Source organism: Ixodes scapularis, unplaced genomic scaffold (genome assembly GCF_016920785.2).
Source record: "Ixodes scapularis isolate PalLabHiFi unplaced genomic scaffold, ASM1692078v2 PGA_scaffold7__128_contigs__length_106722199, whole genome shotgun sequence".
NCBI lineage: Eukaryota > Metazoa > Arthropoda > Arachnida > Ixodida > Ixodidae > Ixodes > Ixodes scapularis.
In genome coordinates this window covers 17,721,011-17,747,127 of record NW_024609882.1, presented here as the reverse complement: position 1 = coordinate 17,747,127, position 26,117 = coordinate 17,721,011, and the positions used below count along the sequence as shown (strand labels likewise).

General features: G+C 51.0%; 1 protein-coding gene across 2 annotated transcripts; it reads left to right on the top strand.

The window, feature by feature from the left end:
* The first annotated feature begins 508 nt into the window (after positions 1-508).
* Positions 509-25,588, top strand: LOC8050982 (histone-lysine N-methyltransferase Suv4-20). Of its 2 annotated transcripts, none has more exons than XM_029986668.3 (9): positions 509-1,112; positions 2,462-2,631; positions 2,770-2,923; positions 3,537-3,649; positions 17,036-17,222; positions 19,180-19,316; positions 20,033-20,208; positions 22,797-22,874; positions 23,378-25,588. In XM_029986668.3, the coding sequence occupies exons 2-9, from the start codon at positions 2,483-2,485 to the stop codon at positions 24,697-24,699; spliced, it is 2,316 nt and encodes a 771-aa protein (XP_029842528.2). In that variant the 5' UTR covers positions 509-1,112; positions 2,462-2,482; the 3' UTR covers positions 24,700-25,588. The 2 variants fall into 2 exon arrangements, with proteins under 2 accessions (XP_029842528.2, XP_029842529.2); XM_029986669.3 differs by lacking the exon at positions 509-1,112 and adding an exon at positions 1,341-1,839.
* Positions 25,589-26,117: the final 529 nt, after the last annotated feature.

Genomic DNA, 26,117 nt, shown 5'->3' with positions numbered 1-26,117 from the left:
CCAGAGCCTTTCACATTCTCAAGCTCCTCTCCCTCGGTGCGCACAGGTGGTCGATCTCCTACCCCTCTGGTCGCAGGACCTCCCACTTAACCAATCGGCATCGAGCACCTCACTGCTCCTTTCCCACCCATCAACCAATCGGTGTCAAGACTCGCTGCCAGGCTTTTGTCTGGGCTTCACGAAATCCGAACACCTAGCCAATGAATGTTTCCAATTAAAGAGGTAAGCGGAGAGAACAAGGGCATTCAGTGAAGTTTGGTGCTAGCACCAGGTAAATATGCAAATGAAAATATAAAACTTTTTTTTACTTACTCTATTATTCGTAGTAAACCTGAGAAACAATAAAAAAATTGACAGAACACTGAAGTCTGAAAGTTGAAACTTCATTGTTCTGTCCGTTTTTTTTTTATCATTTTTTTTTTTTACTTAAAATGAATGTCATTCACCAGCTCGCCTGCGTTTCTTTTTTTTTTTTTTTTTCTACTATTTGTATTTACTATTATTGTTTTCTTTCGTGGTTCATTGGGTGCCGCTGCGTGAGAAGGCGCGTGTGTGCTTGAGCACCCGGTGTTGTTCCGCTGAAAAAAGTAATTCCTACGCCAACGGGTTTCAAATTTGAGTTTTCTTACAGCCCTTATTCTACCTTAATCTCACGTTCTCGGGAAGAAAAAACAGCAGAAGGGGTCGAATTTGATTTGTTTTCGATCGCATCGGTCTACGGGCATAGGTCTGCGAACAACGTTTGGGGTTTCAAAGTTCCCTAGGCCTAGCGGGCATTGACAGAGAGCCGATTCGCGACCACCGCCGTAGCCTTTCTAGCGAAGTATGTTTTGTTTTTAACCGTGGGAACGAGCCCATATTTTTGGTCAACTAACTTGGTTTAAGCATGAAGAAACGTTTGAATCGCGCGAACCTCGCCGTGGTTGCTCTGTCGCGCTCAACACGGCGATCGTGCGTGCACGCGATTGTTCTAGCTGCTTATGATTGCTGATCGCCCCAAGTATTTGCTTGCCCCAACTGTGGTCGTTCTGACAGTCTCATGCCCTGGAAGTGCTATTTAGCAATGCGTGGAAAACCCAAAGGCGTCTTCATCTAGCATCTCTACAACCAAGGCAAGTTCCAGTTTTCTTCTCGGTGATTCGTTTACGGGTATTAGCCCTGTTGAGCACGGTCATGATTTCGTTCGGGACGAATCTTTGCTCCAAGATTGTCGGCTGTTTCTTTTTTTTTCCTTTTGTCCGTTGTAATCTGAAGAGAATTCGTCGTCGCAACATTTCCCATACCTACGATCTCGGCAGGCAGTTCAAACGATGAGATACAGGAAAAGACTACATGTCGTTGTATGCGCACAATCGTCGGCGATCACGCTGAGGTGTCGGTTCTCCCAAATTTATTCCAGCCGTTCAACGCTCGCATCCCAGTGTCACTATTTCGGGTGGCTTTGTCCTGCGCGTTGCTGCGCTGACGGCTCGGTTTGCAGAAAACCACACTCATTTCCCGGCCGTTTCCGTCCCAAACACGTATGCATGTTGGGCGTTTTGGTCGCGTTTTGTTTTATGTCCAATGAACTCGCAAGGCTAGCATCTCGTTCGGGCGGAGGGAAAGCTCTCTCGGTGTATGCCTCGACTGCTCGGAATACGCGGTGTTTGACATGAAGGTGTTCAAGACCTTCGCGAACCACTGCTAGATCGACCGTCTACATATTCTAAAGATGAAGACGAATGACTTTTGGCCGTGAACAAGTCGAAACAGCGTCGGATCACAGCCGAGCTCGGCAAGCCTACCGCTTCGTGCCTTTTAAACTGCGCACGCCGCCCTCTGTTCCGTAACCGCGATCTTGTAAGTAGTACGTTTGGTGTACAACACGCTAATGAAGCTTTTTCAACTTTGCTTGGGTCGTGCCTGCTCGTGTTCGCACCTCGACACATTTGAGACATGTTTTAAGGCGTCCCGAGGTGCCGCATACCTCGGCAAGCCCCCATTTATACGCGGTTCGCCGATCAGCGACGCTCTTGCGAACAGCGGTTGTCTTGTTTCCGTGAATTGATATAAATCAGCTAATTCGAGGTTCGTTACCTCGATCTCTTACGTTCATAATCCGTTTGCTCGGAGGTGTCAGTTACATAGCGGATCGATGTCAGGTGTTGGCTTCACTTTATGTACTACCGTCGTGCTGATTGCTTTAGGTCATTGGAGGAATACCAACCGTTGTGGTGGTATTCCCCGGTGTCATCATGTTACTGTCTGCTTTATGTTGCCATTTCGGTGTTTACTTTAGGTCATGGGGGAAACACCATTTCTTGTGGGTTTCCCTTATGCTGTCATGTTGCTGTGACCTAATGCAAGCAGCCCATAGGGGCTGCTTGCATTAGGTCACTGGAGAAACACCGACCGTTGCAGTGTTCTTTAACATTGTTACGTTGCTGTTTGCTTCATGTTGCCATCTTGCTGTTTGCTTTAGGTCATAGGGGGAGCACCGGCCATGGTGGTGGAGGGACCACGTAGCGGGGGCTCCCGTTATGCCCCTTCGACTGGCATGACAGCCCGCGAACTTTGCGAAAGCGACGACCAGGCCACAAGCCTCATCCTAGACCCGTATCTGGGCTTTGCCACGCACAAAATGAACCTCAGGTAACCTTTGAGACTGTACTCTTATGTCCCTTGTTACCGTAGGGTTTAGGCTGTAAGCAGTCAGTGATTAAGTTACACGTTGATGCTATGAGCCTATGAAGAGCAGTGCGGGTAAAACCTGTGCGATATGTGCCCCAGGTTTCGACCCTACAAGTCACAGAAACACGAGCTGCAGCAGCTGATACTGGACTTCAAGACTCACAACCAGTACGAAAAGGTGTACTCCAAGTTGACGGAGTTTGTTCCGGCCTCCTGCTTGACCAAGGCCAGACAGGGTCCGTTCAAGGATCACGTGAGTCTACCCTATTGTATTTTTGCTTGTGTCGGCTGCTAGTCAGCGTGACTGGTGGCCAAAAGGGGCAGCTTTGGACAAGCCTAACCACTAAACGATTGGATATGAGCACTGCGCCGGAGTTTGCCAGGGCATTCAAAGATGCAAACACGAGATCGGGTCTAGTGATTGCAGCCGCGGGGCTGTCTCAGAGTCCTGTGAAGCCATACTTCATTGTCTGGTCAATGTAGAAGGTTTTGGTAATCCCTTCGCCTAATTGCCACTAGGAAGTTGTCTGTTCACTGTATTTGGTTGAGTCAATTATTTCCAAACAATTCCACTATCTTTTTAGTAAGCACTTCCAAGTGCAATATATTTGAAACATGGGACGGCATTATGTATGATTAGCGTGGTTAGGTGAGTAAGCCCTTCAATGTACAGTTGCTAACATATTAGGGAACGCTTCTGCAAAGTGCTGCCTTCATAGAAGTGCGTAGCAAGAGAGAGTTTCTGTTGTTATCTTGCAGTGAAAATGAAGTGCTTGCTTTTGGGATGCCTTAACATTGTTCACTAAATTTGTGCTGTAAATGGATGGGAGTGTAATGGTGACGCGCATTGGTATTCTCATTTTCAGATCTTCCGCTACCTGCGCATGTTTGACAAGGAAGCTGGCTTCGAAGTGCTGCGGTGTGACCGCTACTCCATGGAGGGCAACGTTGGGGCCAAGTTATGTGCTACCAAAAAATGGTGATTGCCTGACGTTGTTTTGAACTCGACGGTACAAATCAACGAGACCCCTTTTCAAATACTAGGTCAGAGCTTATTTGCAGTGGCATCAATCTGATCTCTCCCATCTAGCAGTCGGATTAGGCTTCCTAGCGGACCCCGGAGGGGGCACCTACATCTCAGGTGTTAGGTGCATGGCGTCACCACGGACCTCAGCCACGTGGGCTGCCACAGCCATACGCAGGGCGTACCTGCTTTACAAGGCTGCTTTAGTAGGTGCTTCACCACAAACCCCGAGCCATGTGGGCGCACCCACCCACACCTGGCTGTGTGTGGCTTAACCCGTGTCCGGGGAAAAGAGGATCCTGGTAGTCAAGTTGAGCCCGGGGTATGTTTGGACCCTTTGGGGCCCCCCCGGGCGAGGGAATACACCGCTTCGGTCCCTGCTTCTCATAAACTGGTGACCTGGCTTGTCCCTGCCAGGATGATTCAGTCAGTCGCCTCTTCTACCCTCTTCTTTTATTTTTTTGCTTCCACCTCTTTCTCTTTTCTTCTACACTCGCTTCCTTGCTTTTTCAACTTCTTAGGTGGCAAGGGCCAACCTGGGGTGGAAACAGGTCCTGTCCCCGCAGCCACACTCTGGTATAGTGCCCGGGCAGCACTGGTAAAGTAATTAAGTCAGCCAAGCCTTTCTTGCTATGGCACATTACCCAATTCCTTTTTGGTCTCTGTGGTGGGCGGTGCACCTGGTCACTGAATTTCTTTCCCATCTATGGGTCCTAAGCAAAAAACCACTGATCACGACCCCGAAAAGGGTCCGCACCAAAGTAAACGACCATCCCACAAAGCGTCTTGAATTCTTAAAATTCCCAAAGTTCCTAGTACTACGCTCGGAGGGCGAAAAACACTTGGAAAGTTATCCCCTTTTTCTCGTGTCAAAAGTATTTGAAAGTACTATTGAAACTAATTTCAATGCCAAAAAATGGCGTCGGGTGACCTTGTTCTAATGAATACAAAACAACAAAGTGAAGCTCTGCTAGTCTTGAGCTCCGTCGCAGATTTCAAAATGCGATGAGGTGTTACACCTCATCGCAGGCTAAATATTGTACAGGGAGTCATCTCTGAGGATGACTTGCTTCAAACATCTGAGGCAGAGATCGTTGAGGGCCTTTCTGGTCAAGGGGTTGTGGCTGCGCGCTGCATCACTATCCGCCGAGACAGTGTTGAACGGCAAACCAAACACGTCGTTCTGACTTTTGATTCCACCACACTACCAGAAACTCTGAAAGCAGGCTACCTACACTGCCGTGTATGGCCCTGTGTGCCAAACCCTGGGAGGTGCTTCAAGTGCCAACGGTTCGGCCATGGGTCACGAAGCTGTCGGGGAGCCGGCACTTGCGCCAAGTGCTCCAGCAGAGAGCATGTTGCTGGCACATGTGACAACAATCTGAAATGTGCCAACTACGACGGCCCTCACCCGACATACTCTCGCACCTTTCCGTTGTTGAAGTAAGAGAGGGAAGTACTCTAAAGGCCAACGAAAATATGTCCTAACATGAGGTTAAAAACATTTTCCTTGGCAAAAGGCGGATATGCCAGGTTGTGCGTAAAGGACCTACACGGCCAGTAATGGCATCAGCGGGAAGCCAGACATTTCCAAACGATCTGCAGGTCTCGTCGGAGTCCCCACCTAAACCCTTGGTGTCCCAAGCACAGGGAGGATGCTGGCCCACCAGCATCCACCCAAGAGCAGGAAATGCACCCCACCCGCTCCCTGCCTCTGTGCTCTTTTGGTGCCGGGGCCAGCCACCCCGAACCTCTGCCCCGAGGAAGCCCAGTGAGGCAGTTTGCTCCTAAGGGTCAGCTGACGGCATCACCGGAGAGCGGGCTCAGATCCGACGATGAGGCTATCCTCTTGGGATCGAAATCCTCCCTTTGCTGCCCCCACGAGCTCTAGTGGGAAGCAGAATGATTGCACTAAGAAGAAAAATGCCCGCATCACAAAAATGGATTTTAAACCATAGTTACCTGTTCTTACTGATTTGTGCAGTTTATAATTTAAAGTTTATCTTAATTTTAGCACTGCTATGAGTAAACAGTTAGGTATCGTGCAGTGGAACTGTCGCCGCCTTAGTTGTAATATTGATGTCCTTAATTTTTTTTTTCTTGATGAGCTTTGTCCTGTGGCACTCTGTTTACAAAAGACCTATCTGAATGACAAACACACACAGGTCTTACATCGTCACCAGGCTTTTAGGAAGGACGGCCTTCCTCCTAACCCTTTCGGTGAAGTCGCAGTAGTAGTGCAGAGCGGGGTTGTGTGTGCTCAGGTTCCTCTACAAATGCCGCTTGAAGCAGTGGCAGTTTGCATTCTCTTTGACCGCCTCATCGCCCTCGGTTCGCTCTACCTGCCACCCAAAGTTCCGTTGCAGCTCCATGAGGTGCAAAGACTCGTAAATCAGCTGCCTAAGCCTTTTATAATTCTAGGTGATTTTAAAGCTCACCACTCTTTGTGGGGAATTATTTGTCAGGATTCCTGTGGTGGAGTTGGAGAACGACTTTTATTATCCTCCGGGCTCTGTCTTTTGACTAAAAAGGAGCCAACATTTTTTAGTTCTGCTCATAACACCTTTACATCAATAAACCTTTCCATATCCTTGCCAGCTTTACTTCCGTGCTTTTCATGGAAAGTTTTAGATAATCCATTTGGCAGCGATCATTTCCCCACAATTTTAGAAAACGCAATACTGCTTCCTTCTTTTTCGACCAGCCTTCCGAAGTGGAAGTTAGAGGAGGCTGACTGGGCTCTTTTTGGTTTAAGTGGTGTACTGGATCCGTCTGTCTTTTGTAGTATGTCCCCCGAGGAGGCGACAACGTTTGCCACCGAATGTCTAATTAATGCTCTGCATCTTATCTTCCGCAAACATCTTGCCTTGTCCCCCTGAGATGCAAGCCCTGGTGGAATGAGGAATGCACAGGAATTTGCAGAAAAAGGAACATGGCATTGGATATTATTCGCCCTTATCCCACGCTTTTTAACCTGACTGAATTTAAGAATTGTATGGCCAAGGCACAATGGACACAAAAAAAAAAAAAAAAAATTAGAAAGCCGTTTACAATTCCCTGTAACGCCGAATTAGAGCGCAGCTCTTGAGGAGGAGGAGGGAAGGGTATTGACAGTCACGTGTTGGGGGGTGGGGTTCACATGACCCCCCCCTCCCTGAGGTCACCGAAGGTACCCGAGGTCCTCCCGAAGGAACCCGAGGTCCTCCCGAAGGTACCCGAGGTCCTCCCGAAGGTACCCGAGGTCCTCCCGAAGGTACTCGAGGTCCTCCCGAAGGTACCCGAGGTCCTCCCGAAGGTACCCGAGGTCCTCCCGAAGGTACTCGAGGTCCTCCCGAAGGTACCCGAGGTCCTCCCGAAGGTACCCGAGGTCCTCCCGAAGGTACTCGAGGTCCTCCCGAAGGTACCCGAGGTCCTCCCGAAGGTACTCGAGGTCCTCCCGAAGGTACCCGAGGTCCTCCCGAAGGTACTCGAGGTCCTCCCGAAGGTACCCGAGGTCCTCCCGAAGGTACTCGAGGTCCTCCCGAAGGTACCCGAGGTCCTCCCGAAGGTACCCGAGGTCCTCCCGAAGGTACTCGAGGTCCTCCCGAAGGTACCCGAGGTCCTCCCGAAGGTACTCGAGGTCCTCCCGAAGGTACCCGAGGTCCTCCCGAAGGTACTCGAGGACCTCCCGAAGGTACCCGAGGTCCTCCCGAAGGTACCCGAGGTCCTCCCGAAGGTACTCGAGGTCCTCCCGAAGGTACCCGAGGTCCTCCCGAAGGTACTCGAGGTCCTCCCGAAGGTACCCGAGGTCCTCCCGAAGGTACCCGAGGTCCTCCCGAAGGTACTCGAGGTCCTCCCGAAGGTACCCGAGGTCCTCCCGAAGGTACTCGAGGACCTCCCGAAGGTACCCGAGGTCCTCCCGAAGGTACCCGAGGTCCTCCCGAAGGTACTCGAGGTCCTCCCGAAGGTACCCGAGGTCCTCCCGAAGGTACTCGAGGTCCTCCCGAAGGTACCCGAGGTCCTCCCGAAGGTACCCGAGGTCCTCCCGAAGGTACTCGAGGTCCTCCCGAAGGTACCCGAGGTCCTCCCGAAGGTACTCGAGGACCTCCCGAAGGTACCCGAGGTCCTCCCGAAGGTACTCGAGGTCCTCCCAAAGGAACCCGAGGTCTTTCAGGAGGACCTCGGGTTCCTTTGGGAAAATTTACCCATAATGCACTGCGCGGTTACACTGACGGCGACGCCGACGCCGCTCAAGCCGGAAACGGGTGCTTAAGAGCTGCGCTCTTAAAACAAAGAGGACATCACGGAAAAAAAGAATATATCTAAATAGCTTTGTTTCAGCAAAAGAAGTGTAGGATCACCTGTGGAAAGTCCGAGGAGATTACCAATCTTTCCGAACCCCTCTGTATTGCTCAAGGATCGTGCAAATGTTCTCGGGGAGCATTTCCAGCTTATTAGTAGCTCCTCTAATTTAAGCGAAAAATTCAAGAAGTTCCAGTCAACTACTGAAGAGCAGCGCATCTTGATGTCCGGGGGATGGTTCATATTTTTATGATACCATTCACAATGTGTGAACTCAAGGTAGCTCTTGAGCAAAGAAGCAGTCTGCAGGACCAGACAGGACCCCACTATGAAATGCTGAGAAAACTGTCTCCTGAATCTATGAACGGTCTGCTAACTTTTTTTAAAATATCAATGGCAAGCTGCTGCCTTTCCTCGTTACTGGATTCATGCCCACATAATCCCTTTTCTGAAAAGTGGGAAAGGCCCCTCCATTCCTAGGAGTTATCGTTTCATCGCACTCACGAGCTGCTTAGGGAAGACATACGAGAGGCTTGTCTATTTCTTAGAGACAGAACTTTTTTTCATGAAAAGTAGTGTGGCTTTTGGGAGGGACGAGCGACCACAGATCATTTGGTCCACTTGGAAGCTTTTATACATGAGGCATTTGTACACCGGCAGCATTGTGTCTCAGTGTTTTTTGATTTACAAAAAGCATTTACCACGTGGAGGTACGAAATTCTTCGTGGCTTGTACGACTGTGGTGTGTGGAGCCGCATGCTTCAGTACATAGAGAGCTTTGTGAGCAAAAGAACTTCACAAGTCCGATTGGGCTCCACACTTTGTGATGTCCTCTCTCAAGAAAATGGTGTCTCTCAAGGAGGAGCATCGAGCGTTACCCTCTTTGCTGTTAAGATTAACAATCTAGCAAAGGTTATGTCAACATCAGTATCTTACTCTTTATATGTGGATTATGTGCAGATCTCGTTATCTTCCTCTAATCTCTCTAGTCGTGAATGGCAGTTGCAGCTTACAATCTATAAGATTTGTAGGTGGGCAGATGAAAATGGCTTCACATTTTCCCCTGAAAAAACGGTGTTTTCTTTTCGTTGTGCCGGGGACTATTTCTCAATCCTTGCATATTAATAGCATTGATATATTGGTTCAACAAGAACACAAATTCTTGGGCGTGATCTTTGACAAGAAGCTTACCTTTGTACCATGATGGAACTTAACCCGAGACTGGGGTGGAAACAGAAACTTAAAAGTAGAAGGGACAGAGACAAGTGAAGAAGAGAACGTCTCTTATTTTTGTGCCTCATTTGAAGGGTTTGAAACGAAAACGCTTGACGCCATCAAGCATCCTAAAGGTGCTGTTGCATACGTCATAGGCGCTGTCTCCTACAACTGTATAACTCCTTTGTTCGATTCCGCCTCGACTATGGTGTTGTTGTATATGGGTCGGCGCGGCCATCTGCTCTTAAAGGGGCAGTGCAACGATTTTCAATTGGAATGTTTTTCACTTTACACGAGCTTACTGACACTAGTGGGACTCGAGGATACTCGCACGCAACGCCACTGACCAAGAAACTTCTTTGTTGCGCTGTAATTTCGAGGACGAAACCGAGCGTTTTCATTCAATCTCTCTTTCGCAAAACCTGATGACGTAGCTCGGCGGTAGCAGTACCGCCCAGTGACGATATGTGAATGCGGCTCATAGATTAGACCCGAGCATTGCGTGGGCACTCGATTTGGGCTCGTGATAATTTATAGCTCGAGAAGCATTCGGACAGTGTCCCATCGCTGCAATGACGGCAACAGCCGAACTATAACAATGTCTGGAATGCAGCGCGTGTCCTGTGCCTTGCCAACCCCAGCGCATGGCTATGATCAACATTGGCGGAATATAATTGGCTCCAGGTCACGTGGCCGCTTGTTCTGGCTGCAAGTTGAGGGGGTGAATTCTGCTTGTTTTTTATTTTTTTCTGCGACTTCGATTGCGTGTGGTGAAAAACGAACGGGTATTTCACAGGTCATTAACGTCAGGGATCCGTTCTAAGCGGTATTTGCACAAAATACGAAAATCGTTGCATCGCCCCTTTAAGTTGGTTGACCCAAAACACCACCTAGGACTACGACTTGCTACAGGTGCATTTTGCACACCTCCTGTGAGGAGTTTGTATGCTGATAAGCATCAAATGTCCCTCGAGAAATGAAGGCAGTACCTCAGCGTCTCTTATGCTTACAAAGTATTGTCAAATACTTTGCAGCATATATAAATTTTGTCAGTGCCCTTCATATTTGTAGGTGTTCACAGCTTTTCGAAAGCAAGCCAAGCATTGTTAGACTGTTAAGCCTCCGCTTGCAAAGTACATGTTCATTCCTTAATATCCCCCTCCATGAGATGGGATGCTCTGCCGATTTTCTGTGACTGGTCATTCGCAAAATACAGAAAGAGGGTCATTTCACCACAAATCCTCCAGCAGGAGTTCCTCTCCTTGCAACAAAAATATGCAGACTACCTGGTGTTTTATACAGATGGGTCCAAATCGTCTTTTGTAGGGTGTGCTCTGTATTCTGCCTTATACAGCAAAGCCATACAAGTTGACTGTAGGGCAAGCACTTTCACTGCAGAGTTTTACGGTATTTTACTAGTGGTCGAACATCTACTCGACAAGAGTATAATGAAAGCTATTATTTTTGTTGATTCACAAAGTGCCTTACTGGCTGTGTCCTCCCTGATGCCCACAAAGAATCTCCTTGCACAACGTCTACATGTCAAGATCAACAGTGCCTTTCGACACTGTCTGGACATAAATTTTTGCTGGCTGCCGAGTCACGTTGGGAGTTTGGGCAATGAAGAGGCAGATAAACTGGCCATGTGTGCTCGAGGCTCATCAATAACATCCAGTGGCTTGCCCTACAAAGATCTTAAACCACCTTTGAGGAAGGTAATTTTTCAAAAATGGCAGCTGGAATAGGATGCAGAGAGCAACAACAAACTCAACATTATCAAGCCCGTTCTGGGCATCTGGGAGAGCTCTTATAACGGGGAACGTTGCGTCTAGGTTCTTTGGTGCCGTCTAAGAGTAGGTCGCTCTCTTTTGATATGTGGTGATCACATCACGCCACGCGCGGGCGTGGCTGCCCGACGAACCTGGCCTAGCCTGCCAACCAGATATGTCCCCCCTTTTCCCGCGCGGGAGAATTCCCCTCGCCCGCGGACGGCGGTGACTAAGGAATGTGGGGAGCGGGGGAGAAGACGGGGAAAGGAGGTGAGGCAGAGGAGGAAGACCTGCCCGGGAACCGGCACTTGGAAATAAAAAGATCAGTTGAGTTTGGGACGCCTATGGTATCACTTCTCCCAGGCTGCGTCTCAACATTGGTGACCCGCAACGCTCAATCGCACAATGAATGATCAACTCAGCTCCGACGTCCCGATGGTTGCCGCCGTCGACGTCAAGTTGCCCCCATTTTGGACCGCGGACCCCGAGCTGTGGTTCCTCCAGGTGGAGTCACAGTTCGCCGCAAGGCGCATCACCGCGGACCTCACAAAGTACCACCACGTGGTGAGCAGCCTGCCGCCCGCAACGGCGAGCGAGATCCGCGACCTGCTATTCTCCCCACCGGCGGAGGATGCGTACAGCACGCTGAAGCGGACGCTCATTCGCCGGGTATCGCCCTAGGAACCGCAGCGGTTGCAGCAACTTCTTCGCAAAGCTGATCTCGGAGACCGAACGCCCAGTCAACTGCTACGCCACATGCAACAACTGCTCGGCAGCACGGCGGCCGGTCTCGACAGTCTCCTGCTTCGGGAGATTTTCCTTCAACGGCTTCCATCAAACGTCCGCATGGTGCTCACCTCCACCGGAGAGAAGGACCTATCCAAGCTGGCCGAGCAAGCCGACGCACTTATGGCGGTCGCAACACCCTCCGTCGCGACCGTGCAAGCGGAACCAGAGCAGCCGGACCAACTTCACGAGCTCCGAGCGGAGATCTCGCGCCTCGCCAGCACAGTGGCGGCCCTACGAGCATCTGGCACGCACCCCCCGAACCGGAGTGCAAAGCCGGAATCACAGCAGAGCCAGAAGGTTTGCTGGTATCACCGGAGGTACGGCAACGCCGCACGGAACTGCGTGCCTCCCTGCGAACACTCAGGAAACGGTCGGCGCCAGCACTGAGGGCGACCAGTGCCTCCACCTTGCCGGAAAGTCGCCCCTCGGTTTTCTTTCTGACCGACCGCGCCAAGGGCGTTCGTTTCCTCGTCGACACAGGCGCAGAGGTGAGCGTGGTCCCGGCGTCGGCTGCCGATCGGAAGCACCCCAGCGGATTTCCCCTACAAGCTGTCAACAGTACGACAATTGCAACTTACGGGCACCGCTCGCTATCCCTGGACCTAGGCCTCCACAAGACGTTCCGCTGGGTGTTCATGGTTGCCGACGTCAAGTTCGCAATTCTGGGGGCGGATTTTCTTCGCCACTTTGGCCTCCTTGTCGATGTGCGAAACCGAAGACTCCAGGATCCCATCTCACAAGCGGCCGTGCAGGGCAAGCCTTCGAAGCATCCTCCGCTCAGCCCAACACTGATTGGACCGTCAGGGGCAGCACGTTTCACTGCCATCCTGAACGAGTTTCCTGATCTGACGCGCCAACCACAAGCGGACTCGGCAGTCAAACATGACGTGCGACACCACATCGGCACGACAGGCCCACCGGTTCACACAAGGCCCCGCCGGCTGCCACCCGAAAAGTTACAAGTGGCCCGTCAGGTGTTCGACCATATGCTGGAGCTTGGAATCGTCCGACCTTCAGCCAGTCCCTGGGCATCCCCACTGCACATGGTGCCCAAGTCGACACCAGGAGACTGGCGACCCTGCGGGGATTACCGCGCACTAAATCGGGCAACTGTACCTGACCGCTATCCAGTGCCGCACATCCACGACATCACTACGAATCTGCACGGCGCATCAATTTTCTCCAAAGTGGACCTCGTGCGGGCGTATTATCAGATCCCCGTGGCCCCAGAGGACGTCTCAAAGACGGCCATCTCAACGCCATTCGGACTGTTTGAATTCCTTCGCATGCCGTTCGGCCTCCGCAACTCAGGTCAGACCTTTCAGCGCTTCATTGACGGCGTCTTGCACGGCCTCGACTTCTGCCACGCCTACCTCGATGATCTGCTCATTGCGGGCAGCTTGCCGGAGGAACACGAGCACCTGCGCACCGTGTTCCGGCGCCTGACAGAAAATGGAATCGTCGTGAATACCTCGAAGTGCGAGCTCGGAGTCCACGAGCTGGCATTTCTTGGACACGTCATCTCAAGCTCCGGAATTCGACCACACCCACAGAAGGTCGAAGCCATCAAAGAGTTCCCGCAGCCCAGCACGAGGCGCCAGCTCCGCGAGTTTCTCGGACTGGTAAACTTCTACCGGCGTTTCGTCCCCCAGTGCGCGGCCATTCTCCATCCTCTGCACAGCTTGTTGTCTGGCCCCGGAAGTGCTGCGAGCGTGCTAAACTGGAACGACGAGGCGACGACGGCTTTTCGACTAATCAAGGACAGCCTGGCTGATGCCGCACTCCTGGCATACCCCCAGCCGGGTATCCCACAGTGCGTCATGGTCGACGCCTCGGACACGGCCGTGGGCGCCGTCCTGCAGCAGCTAAACGGTGGAGTATGGTGGCCGACTTCCTTCTTTTCCCGGAAGCTGATGCCGACGGAGCGGCGCTATAGCACATTTGGACGCGAGCTGCTAGCCGTCTATGCCGCAATCCGGCACTTCCGGCATTTCTTGGAAGGAGTGGAATTTTTCGTCCTGACCGACCATAAGCCCCTCACCTACGCGCTGCGTTCCGCCACCTCGGATGGCGGCGCTCACACAGCACGTGAGCTACGTCAGATGTCGTACATTTCTGAATTTACGACAGATATTCGCCACGTCAAAGGAGTCGACAACGCCGTCGCAGATGCACTCTCGCGCAGCCCAGTCAGCGCTCTCTGCTCCCTTGCCGGGATCGATCACGGAAAGCTGGCGGCGGCTCAGCGCGGTGATGAAGAATTAAACCGCCTACAAACGACAACAACCTCACTGACACTGCAGTGGTTACCTCTCACGGCAGCCCAGGAGAAGGTGTGCTGTGACACCTCTACAGGTAGCCCCCGCCCATTTGTTCCCTCTGGTCTTCGCCGCGAGATCTTCGCATCACTGCACAGGCTGTCCCACCCTGGAATTCGAGCAACCCAGAAGTTGGTCACTTCCCGTTTCATCTGGCCCGGCATCAACCGCGATGTGCGCCAGTGGACACGTGAGTGCCTTTCGTGTCAGCGTTCGAAGGTGCAGCGCCACATTGTGACACCTTTGGCAACCTTTCCAACACCGGACGCTCGATTCGACCCCGTCCACGTCGACATTGTTGGCCCGCTACCACCTTGTCAAGGCCAGGCATACATCCTAACATGCGTAGACCGCTTCACGCGTTGGGCAGAAGCCATCCCCATACCAGACATGACCGCCGAGACCGTCTCTCGTAACTTCCTCCAACACTGGCTGTCTCGCTTCGGAGTGCCTTCCACCATCACCACGGACAGAGGCAGTCAGTTTGAGTCGGCCTTGTTTGCCGGTTTTACTCATCTCATCGGCGCCACGCGTGTCAAGACCACAGCCTACCATCCAATGAGCAACGGCATGGTGGAGAGATTCCATCGCCACCTGAAAGCAGCACTGATGGCAAACGAGGGACATTCCTGGGTGGAGGCACTGCCCCTAGTCCTTCTGGGCATCCGCACCGCGGTGAAAGCTGACATCGGCTGCAGCACAGCCGAACTCGTGTACGGGACAACACTCCGCCTTCCCGGCGAGTACTTCGGCCCTAGTCAACCAGAAGCCCGCGTCGCCACCGGAGACTATGCGTCTCGCCTAAGGGACCTAATGGCAATACTCGGAGCGACCCCTCCCCGTGAGCCGACAGCACGAGCCGCGCACGTGAGCGCCGACCTCACATCATGCACGCACGTATTCGTGCGACACGACGCTGTGCGGCGCCCTCTTCAGCCCCCGTACGATGGGCCATTTATGGTGCTGCGCCGCAACAACAAGATGATGACCATCGACAGGCGTGGCCGACGAGATGTCGTGTCACTCGACCGCGTGACGGCCCACATGGAACGCTCGGCTACCACAACGTCCACCCCCTTCACGGCCGTACCTCCCGCGAGGCTGCCTTCGGTGCCACCTCCGCCAGCTAGTGCGAGAACCACGCGCAGCAGCCGGCGTATCAGGGCCCCTGTGCGGCTCGACCTGTGATTCCTTCTTCCGCTCGCTCACTCACTAAGGAGGGTGTATTGTAGTGATCACATCACGCCACGCGCGGGCGTGGCTGCCCGACGAACCTGGCCTAGCCTGCCAACCGGATATGTCCCCCCTTTTCCCGCGCGGGAGAATTCCCCTCGCCCGCGGACGGCGGTGACTAAGGAATGTGGGGAGCGGGGGAGAAGACGGGGAAAGGAGGTGAGGCAGACGAGGAAGACCTGCCCGGGAACTGGCACTTGGAAATAAAAAGATCAGTTGAGTTTGGGACGCCTATGGTATCACTTCTCCCAGGCTGCGTCTCAACAGATACATTAGTATCTGCTTCGTGGTGAAGATGTTACACTATTATGTGACCATTGTGGAGAGCTTCTGACCATTATACACATTTTATGGCATTGTTCGTCCTATAACTACTACGTCCCACATTTTCCCAAACTTTTTAGAAATGACCTTCCATTTCACCCGTCGTTTTTTCTTGGCAACAGACCTTTCGTTCCTCTCAGCTGTGTTTTAGACTTTTTAAAACAAACTGAATATTTATACCATTTGTAACTTTGTAGCCTCAGAGTAATTTTTGTTACTACCGTAAAATACTGTAAGGGCACCCTCCCCCGAGAGATAGCTCATCCTGTTTTTCTGGCTAAATATCTGTAACATAAAAATTCCGAAACATCGCCCACCCCCCGATTCCTGTTGAACGTCAAGCGATGTCCGACAGGAATAGCGCATCAACGGCGCTATCGGCGATACCGGTGTGTCCAAGAAGCGAGTTCATAGCGGGTTCCCGCGTTTTTGTCTGCGATCTGCGCGCGATATCGGCTCGCGTAATACGCTAGTTGTTCCCGTGTGTATATTGCATCGTGAAATGCGAATCTGCGGCGTTCGCGATTTGCGGTATTCGTTTCTGAGTTCATAGCGGATTCCCGTGTTTTTGTCCGCGATCTGCACGCGCGATATCGATTTTTAGCTGTAAGTAACACGCGCGAGTTGTTCCCACGTGTAGATTGCATCGTGAAATATGATTCTGTTGCATCCGCGATCTGCGGCATTTGTTTGTGTGACATGCGAGTTTGTAGCGTATTCCCGTGTTTTTGTCGGCAATTTGTGCGCGTGATATCGGTTTCCGTGACAGGCAAGATTGTAGCGGGTTTCTGCATCTTTATTGCACCCTGAAACTTGAATCTGCTGCGTCCGCGATCTGCGGTATCCGTTCCCGTGAGATGCGAGTTCTCGGCAGGTTTCTGCGAGTCCTTCGCACCGTGAAACGCGAATCTGCTGTGTCAACCACTTGCGGTATCCTTTCCTGTGACACTGGAGTTTGTAGCGAATTCCCGCCTGTTTATCGCATCGTGAAACGCGAATTTCCCGTGTCCGCAATCTGCGGTATCAGTTCCCACGTCACGTGGTTTGTAGCGGGTGCCCCAGCGCTTATCATTAACTTTTGATAAAGTTTTGCTGTGGCATCCCCAAAGATAGCCCACCCCATGTTTTTCACCATTTATCTCTTTATTTTGGGTGGGCGTCCTTACGGGATTTTACGGTAGTATTATGCTCGGAATACGTTAAGCTTGGCGCATTATGGCCCTCGAAATAAACGCCTTATCATCATCTTCCTAGCGGAGAAAACTGGAAACGTTGGAGTGCACGTTGGACGCCCCAACATGAATTGTGCCTGGGATTTCCTCGACAGTGGATAGCTGTTCGGGCGCAGCTGGGGCCAGCATTAAAGCTGAAATTCCTGAACATAGCCGAACTATTTTCTCGCTTTCTTGCAGGTACAAGAACGAGAAGATATCTCACCTGGTGGGCTGCATTGCCGAGCTTTCCGAAGAAGAAGAGTGTCAGCTGCTGTGCTCGGGGAAGAACGACTTCAGCGTCATGTACTCGTGCCGGAAGAACTGCGCTCAGCTTTGGCTCGGACCGGCAGCCTTCATTAACCACGACTGTCGCCCCAATTGCAAGGTGCGTTTGTGTTCCTCGCGCTCGTGTCGGTTGGACTCCGCCGCAAATTATGCGTAGGGTTTTCAGTCCCCGGCGTTAATTTTAACGGGACTTGTCGAAACGAGCCTCTCGTTACACTAAAATGCACGCTTGTTGGCAGATATCTACCCTGGGTGTGACCCCCAAGCACATGGAAGTGTTGTTAAGTATTGTGCAAGAAAGCAGACAGCAGAGTGCAAGCGTGAAGAGAAGTGCTCTGGTATCCAGTTTCAGCTATGATGTTATGCTTGTTATAGAATGCTCTATTTATCTCCATTTTACAGTCAGAGTCGGTGTACAGTGCAATTCACTTATAACAATACCACCTATAACAATGTACCACTTGTAACAATCAGTTTCTAAAGAACCGTGCATTTTTGTGGTATGTCTATCTAGAAATAAACCATGTAGAGCAGTGGAATATATTCGACACGTCGGCTACAATAATTGTCAATGCACCGACTGGAAGATATAAAAAAAAATAATCAGGCAAAAAATGAAACTAGCGATAAAAAGTGGCGGACGAACGACACCCAACTTGCCACACGCGTATAAAAATTCACTACGAGTTGTCGATGCTCGCATCCTGAAACCGACCGATATCATCATCGTTGGCATTGGTCATTACATTTTAAAAATGGCAATGGCAGAATGCATGCAGTGAAAACGCAGGTCTTGGCAGTTTCGGCGGAGATAAGACAAAGCATGCTGACATTCGCGTCAGGGTTTAAAGAAGCCTGGAGCCTCGTCCAATCCTATGAACTCTTCCCGTGCGATACCTTTGCTGCCCCGTGTCGTGACCCCCCCAATCTTGATCGCTGCTGCCGCCATTGATGAAGGTGGTCAGAGCGACAGCAATATTGACGAGAGTTTGCGACAATGTCAGCGACATCATCTGTGCCATCATCGATGATTGTCCGTTTCCAATTTACCTTCAGGGCGTTTCCCTCGCGATTCAGTTACTGGTCGATTTTGTACGGGCGATAAGACTGTGGGCGGTACACGTGTATCAGCTGGATACGTAGTACATCAGAATCATGTACGAAGCGTTGATTTCCTGTCCTTTATGCATAATTTATCAAACAATCGTTCATATATACTACTAAATAAAAAAAAAATTATTTTAAAGTTGATATTGTGTGATGCAATCAGTATGTTGCATTGCTGAGTAACTTGCTCCATGCTGCAGCATGGGGTATTATACCGCGCACTTTTCGAGGCCAGCCTGGATACAACGATAATAGGTTATAATGATTGAATTTTCGAGTTTTATCAGTATCGTTATAAGTGGATTGTACTGTACGCAGGATGCATTTCTGTGGCATTCTTTGGGGTTTGCAGTGGACATTGAAGTTTGTTTTAAAAAAATGTTTTGGTTATTGCATAACATTTTGTTCCAAACTCTGTCCCTTTTTATGCGATGGGGTGGCCACGTCTTGGGACTTTTTCGTCTCTTCCTCATAAACCGTTCTAATGCAAACACCGGCAATCGGCGTTCGCATTCAAACAGTTCGTAGAGACCACCGTGGCAGAGACAAAGCCAGCCAGTTTTTCACATACCCACGAATTAGTGGAGTGGTAGAGTGTCGAGCTCGCAATCTTGGAGTCGTGTGTTCGAGGCCCATTGGGGCGCGCTCAGATTTCCGTTCTCTCTTCTCAATTTACCACACTTTTGTACGGGTTGTCTTCCATTTGTTACGCATTTCGTAGCAATTTCTTGTGGCATTCTGTCACTTTTCTCGGGAACTCCAGCCTTTACCACACTCTGCGTTAAAAGTGCGAATCAAGCGTCCTTGTCTTTGGCAGCAAGACGTTAGTAGAGTGTCCTCTGAGAGCGTGTACCTAATGCAGAGCATTGTGCGCTGCTGATTGAGACGCTATGTATGCGGTGTGGGCTGTTGGGGAAACTGTTTCAAGTCTTGCTCCTTAACTCTCGCAGTTTGTGTCCACGGGCCGCGACACGGCGTGCGTGAAGGTGCTCAGGGACATTGAGGACGGAGAGGAGATCACCTGCTTCTACGGCGAGGACTTCTTTGGGGACGGGAACAGCTACTGCGAGTGCGAGACGTGCGAGAGGCAAGTCGCTGCTGGGCCTGCTGACATCCATGGGCCGTCGTCCTGTCTTTATGGGGGAAACTCCACCGCACTTTTTTTGTTTTTGAGAAAACACTGCAGTTTCGTCTGTTTGATGCAACTAGCAAAAAAGTTTGATGTTTGCCATGCCAACAATATCTGCTAAATTTAGCACATGACGTGCGCTATGTCAAAGGCATCCTGATTTTAGGTTGTTCACAGGTGGCGCCACTGGGACAATTTACATCACTTTGTGGGACGCACGTGTGCTGGAGACAATGTTGTGAACACACCACAGCAGTCGTCTGCTAGAGATTAATCCCATGTTTCGCTTATAAACTTTGACTGTATGTCTAAACGACACATGCATAGATTGTAATCCCATGTTTCGCTTATAAACTTTGACTGTATGTCTAAACGACACATGCATAGATTGTAGCATTGAAGACGCTGCTCGTCATTGGATGCAGAGTCTGGCGCGACGCAAATGACACTTGCACTGCACTCGTTTGCGTAGTGGATGGCACGACTGTTTGCACCATGTAGCTGCCTGTCGCAGCCAAAGTTTTGGTTTGCGATCCCGTTCAAAAGAAGACTTGCATGGAAACCACTGATTTTTTCGGGGGACAAGTGGTGCAGAGCCGTTCGTTGGCACTTCTCCAAGTCTGGTTCGTTTAAACTCTGTTGCTGTTGCTGAGCCGGGCACTGGTGCAACGCAGGAGGGGCACAGGCGCGTTCAGCACCAAGAAGAGCCGGCAGCCTGCCACGGACAGCCACCGACTGGCGTACAGCTTCAGGGAGACCGACAATCGGCTGAACCGCTGGAAGCAACAGGGCAAGACGTCTCATGGCAGCCGGGCTCAGCATGCCTCCCAGCAGACGCATCGCGCTTCAGGTACGCACGTGGGCAGGGCGCAATATCTGGCTCATGGAGTTAACCGGCGTTATCACCTTTTGGAGCCGTGCCAAACGGCGCCTAAACTCCCCTGTCCCAATGGAGTGAAGCCTGTCATCTGTAGCAGTGATTTGATGGATAGGTTCTCATTGGCGGGCGCACGTCATAGTTTCAAGGAACGAGGCTTCCGTTGGTTGCTGCGCGGCGTAGTTACAAGGAACACCACCCCACAGAGAAGCTCTCTTCATGGCGACGCAGCGGCCCGGCCGCCGGTAAGAGGGAGCGGCTGGCCGCAGAGCCACCAGCAGACCCTGCACGGCTGAGCTCAGCGCGGCGCGGCCACTTCACGAGAGCGCGTGCTTGGCCGTTGGCCACAACCTCGGCAGTAATGAAACGTGGCCGTCCATGCCAGATTGCCGCAACAGTCATCATGCTTTCGCATTCACAGCTCATAAATGCTTAGGTGTCCTCGGAATTTTCAGACCGCAGCTCTTGGGTGCCCGTTTCCGGGTTGCGCGGTGTCGGCGTCAACGTAACCGCATATCGTCACGAGGGCCACGAATGGCGTCACGAGGGTCACCAGTGATGTCACGAGGGCCATGAATGACGTCACAAGGGTCACCAGTGACATCATGAAGGTCACAAGTGACGTCAGGAACGTCACCGGTGACGTAACGAGGGGGACGAGTGACGTCACGAGGGTCACCAGTTAGAGCACTGCACGGGCCCGGGCCAGCCCGAAAACCCGAGCCCGGCCTGGCCCGCGGGCTGGGCTTGGGCCGGGTAGCACACATTTTCTCGGGCCCAGGCCGGGCTCGGGCTTGAACAAAATATTTTCCGGGCCGTGTCAGCCCGGCCCGGCCCGTGGCTGAGCAGTCGTGTGCCACAAATTTTAAATTGTTGATAGCAAAAAAGGTGCTCATTTATCTTCTCGGTTCAATGAAAACAAACAAGCGAAATTCAAAATTACTAGGCTGCTGTTAAAAAGAAAAAAAAAGATGTCTTGCACTTGGAAAGCTTTCACGTAGATAAAAGGAAACGTATAGATTCCTCCACCATAGTGGGAAAGTATGGTCAAGAAACCGAGGGCACTCCAGTCGCAAGGTACAACATGAGTGTATTTTTCCTCTGCGTTTCAAACTGAACACAAGAAAAACAATGCGAGCTTGATTTTGCTTTTGTGCAGGGAGCCTTACTATGCCGCCAAAGATAAGCTAACTAGATATTTTTATGCTTATACAGCTTTTTGAATATGCACTAGCGTGATTCTGATTATTTCTTCACAAAAACATGTAGAGAGGAAAGTTCTCTGAAACGAATCGAACAACGAAAAGCTCGATATCTCTTCAAGAAATGCATAAATAAAGAATATGGCACTTTTTTTCTTTAAATCACTTATACACTGCATATTTCGCCAGTATTATCGAAAATGCCCCAAGTCGGGATATTTATTCTCTCAAAAAATCTCGATCCAAGTCCAAAAGAAATTTAAATCAAATATGCTCGCTTTGTGCTTAGACAGTCTTTAGGTTAAAGCCTGCAAACTTTTTTGGGTTCATGAATATAAACTGTGGGGCTTGGGCCGGACTCAGGCTTATATTTAAAACATTTTTTGTCGGGCTGGGGCCGGGCTCGAACTTCTGTCTAAAAATTCTGCCGGGCCCGAGCCGGGCCTGGGCTATGTCTCTTCATGGCCGGGTCGGGCCGGGCCTAGAGATGAAATATTCTGTCGGGCTCAAGCCGGGCCCGGGCCGGGCCTCTGCCGGGCCTAGAAAATCCGGGCAGGGCCCTATCACCAGTGACGTCACGAGGGCCTTGAATGACGTCACAACGGTCACCAGTGACGTCGCAAGGGCCATGAGTGACGTCACGGGGGCACGTATGACATCACGAGGGTCACGTGCGACATCACGAAAGTCACAAGTGACGTCGCGAGGGCCACGATTGACTCGCGAGGGTCACGTGTGAACCTTATGACGTCACACGGGCATACCCTCCCCTCCTGCTTTTCAAGAGCTGTGCTCTAATTCGGCATTACAGGGAATTGAAAACGTCTATCTTTTTTTTTAGTCTTTTGCGAGATTGGTGCTTGAAGTAGTCTGTGCACCTCTTGAGACAAACTTGAGGCCTGTTGCCTTCACACAATCAGTCAGACCCTCCCGCCCTGGCTGATCCTGCAAGTGAGCCCAGACAGGGACACTGCGCTGTTGTGTTTTCCCGCGAACTCCTCTCCTCTCCCTGGCTAGTACTCTCTTCATTGCGGACCGTCATCTTGTGCGATCGTGTTAGAAGTGCGGACATAATTGCATCACTCTTTTTCCTTTGTATTGTTTCTTTTGGCTGGATAGTAGAAATGTAATATGTAATTGTTGGTGATTCGTTACTCAGAAAGTAATGAAATTACTTTACAAATTACCTTTTCAAAGCAGTAATCGAGTAATTACTAACTTACAAAGAAAAGTAATGAATTGCAACTAATTCCGTTACTCATTTCACTGAGATGGTCATGCCTGACGGGAAGGTGCTGCCTGCTAGAGGGGTCTGTTCCTTTTTCTATTTCATGCTCATATTTTGCGCTGGTCTTTCAGGCACTCGATCTGCCAGAAGAGCCCTCGGCCGTCACAGCAGCAGCCAGGGCGGTCACCTCCCTACCAGAGCCAGTTCAGGTAAGCTGCGACTTCTTTGTTAATTTCAGTCGTTCCTTTTGCAATGAATTGCTATTGTTTTTACATTTTAGATGGATATGATTTTTTGTGTGTGCATGTGTAATAAGTGCATTTTGCATGTTGTATTTAGCATCAAAATTTTGTATCCCCCATCATATAATGCCCCAACCAGACGACTTGAGGTATATTAAATAAATAAAAGAATGTGTGCTGCGCCCTAGGGTCTCTGTTGTCTTCTCAGCTTGTCTTTCTGTAGTGGTTCCTTTCTGCAGCTCATTCAAGTGTCATTCCAAGCTGCGACGCCTCCGGTCCCATGCTGTCTGTTGCCGTGTGTTGTAAAACGCTCCGTTGATAGAGCTTTCCAATAATCCCCTTTTGCGCGCTGCCAGAATGTTGAATGTGTTCAAACAGTTTTCTTTGTTGTCATTCTTACTGCTCAATCAGTAAGAGCAGCAAAATTGCAATGTGCAACATCGCAAGGCTTCTTTTTCTATTCCAAATAGGTCACAAGAACCCCTCAGGAAATCCAGATGTGCTCCAAGACCTCCAACAGAAGCCGGCGAGCGTCGGCAAAAACGCTTTGTCCAAGCCGGTGCTGTCGGCAAAGAATGTGGTGGAGGTGCTATGCAAACAGTCCATAGCCGGCAAAGAACTGACTCACAACGGCGCCCTCCACTCGAGCGACAAAAGTGAGGAACCCCACAGATTGAACGGCTCCATCGCACTCTCGGTGACGTCCAGAACCAGGAACCAGCAGCGCTGCGAGAACAGAAGTGCCCCGACGGGGAATAGGAATGGCGCCGAGAGAGTGTCAGAAGAGAAGGCGCCCAGTGAGACCACACCGCCGTGCCTAAGCTCCGCTGCACCCGAGTCTCCGCCGTCGTTGCCGCCTGCAGAGACGGCTCCTTACGCCGAAGCCGACACCAGCTGCCAGGTCCACGGAGAGCCCGCACCCCTGCGAAATCAGAGGCGAAGCACAGCCTCCGAGACACCCAAGCCAGAGGCCACTTTGAACAAGGTGCCCGTTGAGCCGACTTGCAAGCCGGCTAAAGTCGGCAAAGCAGACAGCACGAGCGCCGTCTCTTCTTCGAGCAGAAGGGAGAGGAAGCAGTCGCGGCGCACGAAGGATCCGGTTGCGGTGGTCCAAGGGCAAAAAGAGGAGGTCGACGGTACAATAGAGTCTGAAATTGTGGACGTTGATGCGTCGCTCAACGAGATTCTAGCCTTCCCCGAAGATGGTTTCGAGGTCAACGAATCGGAGCCCATAGACGTGCAGAAGGTCGAAGACCCCTTCCCGACGGTTCACCTGCTCGACGTGACGGTGGAAGAGGCTCCCATGGAGACCGTGGCGCCGGAGAAGCCGGAAAAAGTGACCTCCACGGTCGCAGGGAAGCGGGAGCCGACAGAAAATGTAGAGGACGACTTCAAAAATCTCAGCCGCGCACGGAATGCGCCGGGGACGGACGCCGGAGGAGGCAGGAACCAACTGGTGTCCGGGTTCGGACCGTTCCGGAAGCACGAGCTCAAGATGACGTTCCGCCGAGTGAAGAGGAACCAGCGGAGCGGCGACGCCTCTCCCTCGTCCACGAGTCATCCGGTGGCGTACGAGGTGCTGACTCCCCCCCTGCTCCTGGCGGAGCCGTCGCGGAAGAAAAAGAAGAAGAAGAAGGACAAGAAGAAAGCCGGAGAGCACCGCAAGCACAGTCGCAGGCGGAACGACGCACCAAGTGGCGGCTCGGGTAGGGCCACGCGCATCCGACTCATCGTGAGGGACGCCTCTTTCACCATCAGCCTCCCGCCCGAAAAGAGGAGGAGGCGGTGTTGACAGAAGGACAGCTAGAGGGTGGAGCGTCCACTTTCGGCAAACGGTTTCGACGCCGTGCACCTCGCGGAACAGTGTTTATGGCACGGCCCGTGGGTCCCACGGGACGCATTTCTCGAAGCCGCGGATGATCGCGCGCGTCACACAATTCGCAGTGCTAGTTTCTCTGCCATTTCGACTCGTCCCTTGGACTCAGTTGTTTTTTTGCGGCGAGCGAGGAAGATGTGTACTATATGCCTGTTGTAAATAGCGGTTGCACTGCCACTTACGTTAAAGTGAATGAGGACTGTCGTCGTGGCAGCTCTCCATCGAGCGAAGATCTTTTGGGAAAATGCTTCCGGAAGTCTCTCGGCAGGACACTGTTGTATTTCCCGGATGCCGATACGTGAGGAAGTCGATTAGACGCGGCGTCCGCGAAGGCGCACCTACTGCCGCACTGCTCAGAAATCACATGCGGCAGAGCAGTGTTAGTATTCCCAGGCTAAGGTTAAAAATCTCTGCAATAGAAGAAAACAACTGGAATACAAACAAATTTTGTCAACAAAGTTTTTTTTTGCTCCACGAAAAGTTGTGTTATTGCATTTGCAGTTTGCCTCTATTGACAATGTTGTATTTATTGTATACATGTCTAAGTTATATATATATATCTTTTTTTTTTTTACACAGTTCCGCTAAACCTGGTGAAGTACAGCCGTTTTGTTTTTCTGGATATTTTTTTTAGATGTTTTATAAAAAGGCATTTGGAAACACTTTCACGATAAGAACTTGAGGCAGTTTTTCTCTCGACTGTGGAAGTCCTTTGAAGCCTGTTTAGGAACGTCAACGCAACGGTTGTTGACCAATCTACACCAAATAAATGTATCGCTGTTGCTTGACAGGGAAGAACAATGCAGGCTTTTGCTCTCTTCCTTGTATCAGGATCTTGTCATTGGTAAACCTCTGTTGGAACCAGCCATCTGGCATTGGTTGTTGGAGATTTGGGAAAGTAACGGTAGGGGAGATGGTACATTTAGTGTCAACTCGTCGGCAATAAATGCAAGTGTGTAGGATTGTGCAAAAATTCGAATAGGGGTTTTGAATAATAGGCTATTCGATCTTCGCTTCGATATGAACTGCAATATTCGTTTGTTTCGAAGTGTTGATCGAGGTGGGTTACTGGTGCACTGCGGCGAAGAAGCAACGCCCGCGGCGCTCGCTTCCGAAAAGCGCGCTTAACGGAGCTAACGCGCCGTGATCAACACTTCGAAAGCACAAATAATGCCCTTTTAAATCGTGATGTTACGTGCGCGTACCTGGTGTATTTAAAAAGAAACGGAAACTTGTGAACGACACTACAACAGAAAAGGTTTCCATTTTAATGTAGGCATTAGACTTTGTGAAGCCACAGTTCATAAACATGGTTAGATCAAAATTAGCTTCGA